The sequence below is a fragment of the Pelophylax lessonae genome, assembly GCF_965119305.1.
Source record: "Pelophylax lessonae genome assembly, chromosome: 9".
Lineage (NCBI taxonomy): Eukaryota > Metazoa > Chordata > Amphibia > Anura > Ranidae > Pelophylax > Pelophylax lessonae.
The window spans coordinates 29371325-29382373 of NC_138776.1; the positions used below are offsets into that span (position 1 = coordinate 29371325).

The following is an 11049-nucleotide window of genomic DNA, read 5'->3' on the forward strand; positions in this document are numbered from 1 at the left end:
AGTTTCCCTTTTTGAATTGAATTACTGAAATAAAATTACTTTTTGTTGATATTCTATGCATCCGTATATATATATATATATATATATATATATATATATATGTTATATATAAAAAAAATAATATATATATATATATATATATATATGATTTAGATATATAGGTAAGGCCATCTGTTTGTAAAACCTTATATCGACAATCAACATATACGCATGATTGACTATAAATAAATAAGTGTTATTAGTGTTAAAACTCCATTAAATATAAAGTGCTAGTGTGAATAATAAAAGATAAATGTATATACTGTATATATATATATATATATATAAAAATATATAAAAGTCCCAATTCATAATTCATATACTAGGTAAATCCTTGTAGTTCTCAATGAAGACTGGTAATCTTGGTTCTGGCAGCTGATACGGGTTTACTAAAGTAACATTAAAAGCGCAGACGTGATATCTGGATTCTGATCGGTGTTTACTACCTCTATACTGGAGCTGGAGAATGCTTTAAAGGCTTTAGGGAAGCAATATAAAGCTGGCTGAAAGCTTTCCAAATGCTTTGTAAAAGTTTGCTGTATACACTGCTCTTACATATGCAAGATGAAGCCTCAATATACAAAGAATAATATGCAACTTGAATATTAAATATCATTGAAATCAGCCTATTCAAACGTTTCAGATTAAATTGCTGGCTAACTCCCCATAGGCAAAATGGAGAAATGCTCAAACGGGACAGAAACAATTTTCCACATTTTAGGATTTTCAGCTTCTGAAACGGGACAATGTCTCCTTTTCACTGCCATTCTATTAATGTATCTGACGACTGTTCTTGGAAACATGACCATTGCTACCCTGGTGTGTCTGGTTTCCCAGCTCCATACTCCAATGTATTTCTTCTTGAGTAATCTTGCTGTTGTAGACATTATGTATGTTTCTGTTACATTGCCAAAACTGATCTCTATACTCCTGACGCAGGACAACCGGATGTCTTTCATTGCCTGTATGGTCCAGGTGTATTTCTTCTCATTGTCGGCTGCTGGTGACATTTATGTGTTGACCTCCATGTCCTATGACCGATACGTAGCAATCTGTAAGCCATTACAATATTCCTTACTCATGAGTAAAGATGTATGCATTTCATTGGCTCTGTGTTCCTGGCTTTTATCTGGCATTAATGCAGTAATTAATGTGGTAATTACATCTATGTTATCCTTCTGTTCCACCCAAAATGTTAACCATTTCTTTTGTGAGCAGAGAACATTGTATGCTGTTACCTCTAGTGATACTACAAGCAGAGACATACTTTTGGTGTTTCAGAATATGTATGTGTCAGCTTTACCCTTTTTGTTTATTATAACCTCTTATGTGTTCATCATCTCTGCCATTCTGAATATTCAATCTTCAGAGGGACGACGCAAAGCTTTTTCTAGTTGCTCCTCACACCTCACCACAGTGATAATGTTCTTCGGCCCAATCATCATATTGTACACCAAACCAGAATCTGAACATTCTAAGGAAATGGACAATTTGTTCTCAATTCTGTATACGGCAGTGGTTCCAATGCTCAACCCATTTGTCTACACTTTGAGGAACAAAGATATTTTAAAAGCCATGACTAATTTAGCAAGGACATCAATCTCATTTTTTAAGAAATAAATAATTAAAAAAATATAACATCTAGAAAAACAAATGTGTAATGAAAAATGAACCAGAACATCAGAAGACAGACAACTGAACTTCAAAAAAGTCTGGTTCTTTTGGATCCAATATATACAAAATCAAAGAAACATACTGTTATACATAGCCTGGCGCCTAGGTCAGGAACTATAGCTGACTGCATGGGATAATTTTGTATTTCCCACTGCATGGGGTAATTTTTTTTATCCGCCCAGAGTTTGGTTTTAAGGCAAGCAGGACTACCAGTACTTGGCTCCTGCCAAGTACCTATGTTCTTAGGCATACAGCCCTGGGACTGACTGACTAAAGCCTCGTACACACGCAACAATTATTGGCTGACCGATCGTCCGACTTTTGTCCAGAGTTGTGTTTTGTTGGTTGGAATGTGCCTAGACGGCACACGAGTTTTCTCGGCCAACATAAATCTACTTCAGAAGTGATGTCATGTGCTGGTTTACTTTCCGTGTGTTTTTTCTTCTCTGAGCATGCCCAGTCTTGCTCATCAGATTTTTGTCTGCCGAAATCTGTACTGACTGACGGAAAATCGGCCGTTGTGTTGATGGCCAACAAAAATTTTATAGCCTGCACACCAGATTTTATTCGGCCGAAAAGTCGGAGTCGGTTGTCGAAAGCATCATACTAAAAAGCCGAAAATCGGCCGATCGAACGTTGGCTGAAAATTCCCGGCCAATAATCGATGCATTTGTACGAGGCATAAGAGAATGAAGGGTACCTATAGTCTTGAGGCTGGTCAAGCTGTAGACATCAGTTTATGGCAAAATACTGGGACAGTCCAAAGCCAGGGCATGTATCAAGAAAGCGTAGTCTATAAACAGTTCTGAGGTCAGGGTTGGAAGAAAGCAAGTCTGGTTAACAATCCAAGATCAAGCTCAGGCAACAATCCAAAGAGTATTACAAGGCAAAGGTCAGCAACAAGGGAATGCAAAGAAAATCGAAGATGAGAGCAGATCGGGTTTAGGCAAGGAATCAAACAGAGATCCAGGAAGCTAAAGCTATCACAAGCACAGATGCACATAGAGGTTGATAAGGTTTAAATAAAGTGCCTCATGTGCTGAGGACCAATCCAGCAAGGGGTTGTGTGGTCAGACTTGCTACCCCACAAATAATGGGAGAAGCTAGGAATCTGAGAAGACTTCAAGCAATGGCGCTTAAAAGACTTCCAGCGCATGTGCATACAACATTGTCTGACAGCTACTCTCATCTATTATTTATGGTCTAAGGATGTGCTCTCATATCTTTGGGAATATCCTGGGCAGTTTGTTTGGCCACAGGCTCTGCTGACCTCTCTTTGATTAGAAGGTCCTATGAAGTCGGTAAGCCTGCACTTTTTATTAAGGTGGAGGTGTCACGGCTTGGAGGTTGCAATGGTGGTAATAGAGGTACACTGTTTCTGAACATTTATGAAGAGAATTTAACTTTGCACTTCAACTTTGCACAAGTTTTTTTCTTCCTTTTTTCTTTTTTTCTCTTTTTTTCAGACTTTATTATGTGTTGCTATCCCTAAATAGGGAACATTTGTATGGACACTCTTATTAACTTTTTGAACATTCTTTTTGACATTTTACATACTATAAAGTCTGTTGTTGGCCCGGGCCTTTATTATGGCAAGACTGGATGGACACAATGACAACATAAACTCAACACTGTTTTGCAATGTGCACACCAATCTAAAGTGACCTATAATATTCATTCCTCTAGCTTAAATTTCTTGAAAGAAATTATGCTAGGCTAGATTTTTTAAATAACGGGCCTCTTGAGCTGAAGACTAATCCACCAATCACCTCACTTGGAGTATTGTGCGCAGTACTGGAGGCCATATCTCCAGAAGGATATAGATACTCTAGAGAGAGTTCAGAGAAGAGCTACTAAACTAGTACATGGATTGCAGGAAAAAACTTACCAGGAAAGGTTAAAGGACCTTAACATGTATAGCTTGGAAGAAAGAAGAGACAGAGGGGATATGATAGAAACTTTTAAATACATAAAGGGAATCAACTCGGTAAAGGAGGAGAGCATATTTAAAAGAAGAAAAACTACCACAAGAGGACACAGTTTTAAATTAGAGGGGCAAAGGTTTAAAAGTTATATGAGGAAGTATTACTTTACTGAGAGAGTAGTGGATGCATGGAATAACCTTCCTGCAGAAGTGGTAGCTGCAAATACAGTGAAGGAGTTTAAGCATGCATGGGATAGGCATAAGGCTATCCTTCATATAAGATAGGGCCAGGGACTATTCATAGGATTCAGATATAATGGGCAAACTAGATGGGCCAAATGGTTCTTATCTGCCGACACATTCTATGTTTCTATGTTTCTATGTTCTCAACTCCTGTCCTCAGGACCCACTAACAGTCCAGATTTTAAGTATTACCTTGGGGAGATGCAGACAAGAATACTGCAATCACTGAGCAGCAAATTATAGCATCTGTGATGTATTTCAGTTATCTTGCAAACCTGGCCTGTTAGTGGGTCCTGAGGACAGGAGTTGAGAACCACTGATCTAGGAGGTGTGCAGATGCCTCGTAACCATGCAACTGATGGGAGTAGCTAGGAGTCTGAGAAGATTTGTTAACCAGCAGCTTATGGGAGAATATGGAAGGCTGCCTAACACATATAATAATATCTGTTGCCTTGTTGGCCCATGCCTTTATTATGGCTCGACCTGAAGAAAACTCTAATGACCACATTTATATAATACTGTATTTGACAATGTGTATATGAATCTAAAGTGAACTGTAACTTTATCAATCCTCTCTCCTAAATGTTATCAAAAAATTCTGTTAGACTAGACCAGGGGTCTTCAAACTACGGCCATCCAGTTGTTCAGGAACTAAAATTTCCATCATGCCTAGTCATGTCTGTGAATGTCAGAGTTTTACAATGCCTCATGGGATGTGTAGTTCTGCAACAGCTGGAGGGCCGTAGTTTGAGGATCCCTGGACTAGACTCTTTTCCCCCACACTTCTGTCAGCTTTTCCCTGTTTCCCCCCTTCCTTAACTTTACTTTCTTATTGGTATTTCTTACTGTTTTATTATATGCAAAACTATGCTTATATATTAATATTCTAGAATTCTCAATTTTTAAGAAATTATAAATGCAACACTCTGATTTTATATCTGATTAGGATTTTTAAAAATTGTAATGCAGGGGTTGGTTTACTAAAGGGAAATGAGCTGTTCGCTTTGCAAGGGAATTTTCCTTAGAGCTTAGTAAATGTGGTGAAAATTCACTTATCAAAGGAGACCCAATCGTATGCAAGGAACCTAAAAAAGTGTTTGGATTGGCTGATGAATGTCAACAGGGCTTCACCTCAATCAATAAACAAAGGGAAAATATGTATAAATTTTGAAAGGCTCCTCTGCAGCAGTCTTTTATTGATTCACCAGTATGTTGAGGCTGCTACTCTATATGGAATCTCTACTCACAGTTGACTCCCTAGCTCATGGGTGTCCAACCTTTTGGCTTCTCTGGGCCACATTGAGTGTAGAGAAATTTTCTCGGGCCGCATATAAAATATATACTATAGTTAAGGTATATAAGTAATAAAACGTTGCCGCGCCCTTCTCCCGCGCCTGCGCCCCCCCCCCCAGCATTAATTTAACACAACTAGTGGATGATCCCCTCCGAGGCAGCCTCTGTCTACAGTTAGTTGGAAGCCCCTGTGGCCATGCCCCCGACTCGACTTCCTTCCTCCCCAGCAAAAAATAAAATAAATTGTCAGGCGGCAGTGGGCCGCACTGCCTGCAGTTCCGGGCCACAGGTTGGACATGCCTGCCATAGCTCATAAAGGCACATAAAAACGATTTGTTGAAAGCTTGGTCCAAAGACCTCCCAGATGATTGTGTTGCGGAGAAGATTCCCCAGGGCTATCTTAAGACTCATAAAATATTTGCAATTACTCCATACATTATATTTTTGGCATCACCTCAATACAGCTTACCAAAGATCCTTGGATGTGCCTTTTTGACCACAATGGGCAGCTATCTCCATCTTCTTTGGCAAGAAAATTACCTGATGGATCCATCTCCGCCTACCTTCTGCTCATAGAGTTCTTCCTAAATCTTGTACTTCAGCCTCTACTTCAACCAGCTTGGCCATAAAGAAGGAGTTGAAATCTTTGTTATACTTAGAGAAACTTGACACTATACAACATTATGGGCCTACCAAATGCTTTTTTCGCCAAATGGAAGCTGTTTATTGAGCATTCCCTCTCGACCCGAGAAATTGCTCTTCTAATAAAATCGTCTCACTACACCGAATGGTATTTACGTAAAAGCTGCTCTCACTATTTATTTGGGCAGACTAAAGATCCCAGAAGCCAATTAGATCTTTGGTCTAATTCTCCCCTTGAGTTCAGAGAGGCACACAGTTTTCTGCTGATTACATTGCTCAGATGTCTTAGGCAAAGTTAGAATATTGATGACTTGATTGTTATTACTATATTTCTACCATTTCCTCTCTCAGAAATGGTACATCCATCCACGTTTTCAATCTCTTTTTTTAGTAATGGTTTTGTTGCCATTTTCTGGGTGCAATACAGTAATTATACACCTCTGTTTTCATTTTCTTTATTTTTTCTTTTTTGCGTTTTATCCAAAATGTGTCTTCACTGTGTACTTATTTTACTTATCTAGTGCTGGCCTAGCACATTCTGGCTTTTGTTGACTTATATCTCCTTGGTATGTTATTGTCACATTTCCTCTGATATTTAATAGAGTGAAAATTCAATAAAAAGTATTTAAAAAAAAGATTGATATCAGGTTTTAAAAGATCACTGGGAACTCAAGTGGCTTAAGAGTAGGGATGATCAAACTTTTGAAAAGTTCGGTTCGACCAGAACACCCAAACTTCCCGAAAGTTCGGGTCCGGATTCCAGAACCCCATTGAAATCAATGGGACCCGAACTTTGGTAATCAAAAAACACAATTGTGAAGCCCTAAAACCCAATAAATGCCCATAAAAAGTGCCTAGGGTTCTGGGTCATGCCCCATGGACTATTAATCACACAAAAAAAAGTTCTTAAAAATTTTCATTTTTGATAGAGAGGCAATTATTGAAAAAATTATTGAAAAAAAAAAGAGATTTATTTGGATTTAGTGTCTGGGGGGGTCTAAAAAGTGTACCTGTGAAGTTTCAGCTCTGTAGCATGTCCAGAACCCGAAAAAAAGATCATCCTATCACACCTCCTATCACACCTATATGTGTGTATGTGTATATATACATATGTGTGTGTGTGTATATACCCCTATACAGAAGTTCAGATGTTATGCCTGCCTCCAAAGACGCCCAAAAAATGCCCAATAAACGCCTGCAACAACACACCAGGAGCGGAACCCCATCCATGCAAATAATTTCATTAGTGCAGGGTTGGGGTTCCGCTACTTCTACACCTATATGTGTGTATGTGTATATATACATATAAGTGTGTGTGTATATATACCCCTAAACAGAAGTTAAGATGTCATGCCTGCCTCCAAAGACGCCCAAAAAATGCCCAATAAACGCCTGCAACAAAAACGCCCAGGTGTGTTGTTGCAGGCGTTTATTGGGCATTTTTGTGGGCGTCTTTGGAGGCAGGCATAACATCTGAACTTCTGTATAGGGGTATATATATACACACACACACATATATGTATATATACACATACACACATACAGGTGTGATAGGAGCGGAACTCCATCCCTGCAAATAATTTCATTAGCGCAGGGATGGGGTTCCGCTACTTTCACACTTATATGTGTGTATGTGTATATATGCATACTGTATATGTGTGTATGTATATATACCCCTACACAGAAGTTCAGATGTCATGCCTGCCTCCAAAGACATCCACAAAAAAGCCCAACAAACGCCTAAAACAAAAACGGCCAGGTGTGAAAGTAGCGGAGCCCCATCCCTGCTCTACTGCAATTCTAAGACAAACAATCTTTTTTCTCTGGCGGTCACCCTGACATGGAAGAGTTTGGTCACCCTGGCATAGCAGTCAGAGTCAGTTCACCCTACACTACACTACGGTCACCCTGACACTTAACACTTTCCCTACAGAAACTAGATTATTGAATCTAACTATAGTGGTATATAGTACCCTAACTACACTAGATATCCCTTTCCTCACACTAATAATTGCTAAATGACACCTTTGAAGCAGGAGTAACAGAACTGCTTCCACTCTCTTCCACAGCCCTGTATTATAGTGCTAGAGATTTGGCGGGGCTATGTTATATACTGGGGGGCGTATTCACTACTGATTGGCCTCTGGACCCCCTAGTCACTCCAATCACATTCCTAGCATCCTCCTGCCCCCTCAATTGGCTTTTACTGATGTTTCTGGTCCAATCACAGGCTTTTAAAGCCCAGTTCCTGTCCCATTGCATTTTGGTCGGTTCTGGTTGCCGAATTCCGAACTTTTTCGGCAAAAAGTTCGGAATTCGGCCGAATTTCGAACAGTCAATGTTCGGGTCGAACCGATGGTCGACCCGAACCGTTTGATCATCCCTACTTAAGAGGTGCTTCAGTCATATTGAAAAAAATTAAAAAGCAGCAGCTCCAAAAACTATAGCTTCTGATTTTTAATAAATAGACACTCACCTGTCTCAGGATCCAAGAGTGTCCTCACCCTATCGGTTTCTTCACCGGGCTTTGGACACCAGCGCTGGCAAACTAAGTGTGGACAGTTGACTGTGAGTGCTTTCGGTCTTTTAACTGGCTGCTAACTGCGCATGAACGAGCATAATAATAATAATATAAGCAACTCTAATAAACTGATATATGCACAACTGAATTATCTTTTTTTGTATGTTATTATGTTGCTGATAGCAATCAAAGGGTTAGTTGAACATGGCCTGGGGCCTAGGTCAACAAATCCATAAATAGTGTCAGTTTTCTGTACTCTGTGTATATTCATGAAGCAAATACAGTACAGTTTATAACATTTCTGAATAATAAACTTTTTTTAATGGTTTATCTTTATTTGTTTTTGGTTTTTCAGTTATCAAAAGGTACATTAAAGTGTAATTGTTGTTTTTAAACACTAAGTAGATGTCAATTAGTAGCATTGCAAAGGACTATCATTACATTTGTGTTGGTGCTTCTTAAGCCTAGTACACATGCAACGATTATCGGCCGACCGATCGTCCGTCTTTTGTCCAGAGTGGTGTTTTGTTGGTTGGAATGTGCCTAGACTTCACAGGAATTTTCTCCCCCGACAAAATTCTACTTCAGAAGTGATGTCATGTGTTGGTTTGCATTCTCTTACAGGGGGCTGCCTCCATTTGAGCATTTCGGTAAACATAGCAACAATTTAGAGACTCTGGTAAAAAAAAGTGCAGCGCCCTTCAGCCACCGAATCAAAGGTAAGCGCCCATTTGTAAATAAAAAACAAGGAAACGGTCTCAAGTTTCAGCGTTTTCTCAGTGCCTGGCATGCAGAGAGGGCTCATTGACATCCAGCCAGTCTGCAGCTCCACACTGACTGAGCTGAAAAAGTACGCCTGACCTCTGGATGTAATCCGCAATCATGCAGGGGAGAACATTGCATATGGCAAATTAAGGCGCGTTGGAGATGTTGCTTGACATCCTGGAATTTGGCCCGCTTCTTCTGCACCTCAGCCGAGAAATCAGGATAAAATGAGACTCTGGTGCCATTGTAGTATATGGTGGATTTCTCCCTAGGTAGCCTTAAGATTTTGTCTCTGTCACGGTAGTGTAGTATCCGCACCAGGACTGGCCTAAGTGCGTTGCCTGGGAGAGCCCTAGCAGGAACACAATGCGTCCTTTCAACAGAAAACAGTGGGGTAAGGGCTTCTTTCCAGAATAGATCCAGTACCTATTTCTCAACGAATTCTGTGGGGTCACGACCCTCCACCTTTTCTGGCAGCCCTGCCCTACTATGCAAATATTGTTTCCTCTAAGACAATTTTCAATATCATCCGTTTTGTCACTTATGGCAGTGGCTATGAGGGCGGCTGTGGGGGTTTAGCAATCAGCAAAAAGAGGTATTTTGTCCTCAAGATCACTGATGCGGCCTTCAGCAGCCGTTGTTCTTTCTCTTATCTTCTGGAGGTCTTGTCGCAGCAGCGATGCCTCCTCTTTCAGCCCCCCTAAACGCTCCTTGACTGAGTTAACTGAAGCAGCACAATGCTGTACAGCTTGTAAGATTTGACTTAGGGTAAGTTGTACTTCTCCCTCTATCATATCTGCAGTGCCTGTCTGCTGATCACTGTCAGGGAGAGACATGGTGTCAAGCTCAGTCCCATGCTCTGTCTCTAAATACTGGGATGGGTCAGCTTCTTCCTCCTGGGCTGCAGAGGAGCCTTGCCCCTGCACCCCTGTGATTTTTTGTGTATAGTAGAGCAGGTCTCTGGGGACATCTTTTTTATGACCCTTACTGGCTTGGCTGCCTGTGTCTTTGTGCTTCTCTGAGCCTTGTGGCGTTCCTTTGGGCAGTGCATGTTGAATCTCCAGGGCTGTCTCTTCTCCCTTGCCTCCTCGGGTCATCATAGCTCATATATGGTCGGGAATGGTGTCAATGGATTCCTCTGGCTGCACTGAAGAGGATGATATCTACAGTTTATCGCCCAGATCAACGGCCGGAGTCATGATCGGTAGCAGGATATTAGTTGGGGGCTCTGTGAGGCTGTTCCACTCACATGCCCAGCCTGGCCACGCCCCAAACCACCACCTTTAACTAAGGCCTTTTCACATGGTCTCGCCTTTATGCAGTTACATGTTGCAACATTTATACCCAGTTGGTCGCAGTGCCATTTGTTCGCTGTTATGCTTTACCAGCAAATCAGAAAGATGGTGTGCATAAGCAAGATTAACGTCTTTATGGATTCTTGAAGATATCACACTACCTTTTGACCTACTTAACTAAAACTATTAAGAATTGATAGCATACATTGCTGAATATCGCACATCTTTGCCTTGTGGCCATATAATATGCATCTGAACTATAGAACTTTCCTGGTATTTCTGAGAACCTATATTTGGACCTTGATGGTACCCTAATCGCATTGAGACTCAAGATATTCCCACGCTTAGCTACAAAAACGAAGACAATACCATGTGCTAGAGGCCTTTAGCTGCACAATGAATATTGATTGCTACTGATAATTGAGTTTTATACTTTATCTACATAAATACCTCAAGACTTGTAGTAACTTCTGATGATAATAATACTGTTTTTGCTTTAAATTGTGTTGTTTCAGGTTTTTTTTTATTTTTATTTTAATGCCTGCTTACATATTTAGGCTTCTCTATGAAGGATCCTGTTCTGTTCACTAGGTACCTACCATGAAGTCAGGGAGTTAGCAATATGCATATTGATTAGGCCCTATGAAGAGCCG

At 40.3% G+C, this 11049-nt stretch overlaps 1 protein-coding gene across 1 annotated transcript; it reads left to right on the top strand.

Moving 5' to 3' along the window:
• Positions 1–714: 714 nt before the first annotated feature.
• Positions 715–1659, top strand: LOC309564185 (olfactory receptor 5V1-like; the record flags this gene model as incomplete). The annotated part of the gene is made up of 1 exon (XM_082268817.1): positions 715–1659. One exon carries the CDS (start codon positions 715–717, stop codon positions 1657–1659), a length of 945 nt encoding a protein of 314 aa, XP_082124943.1.
• Positions 1660–11049: the final 9390 nt, after the last annotated feature.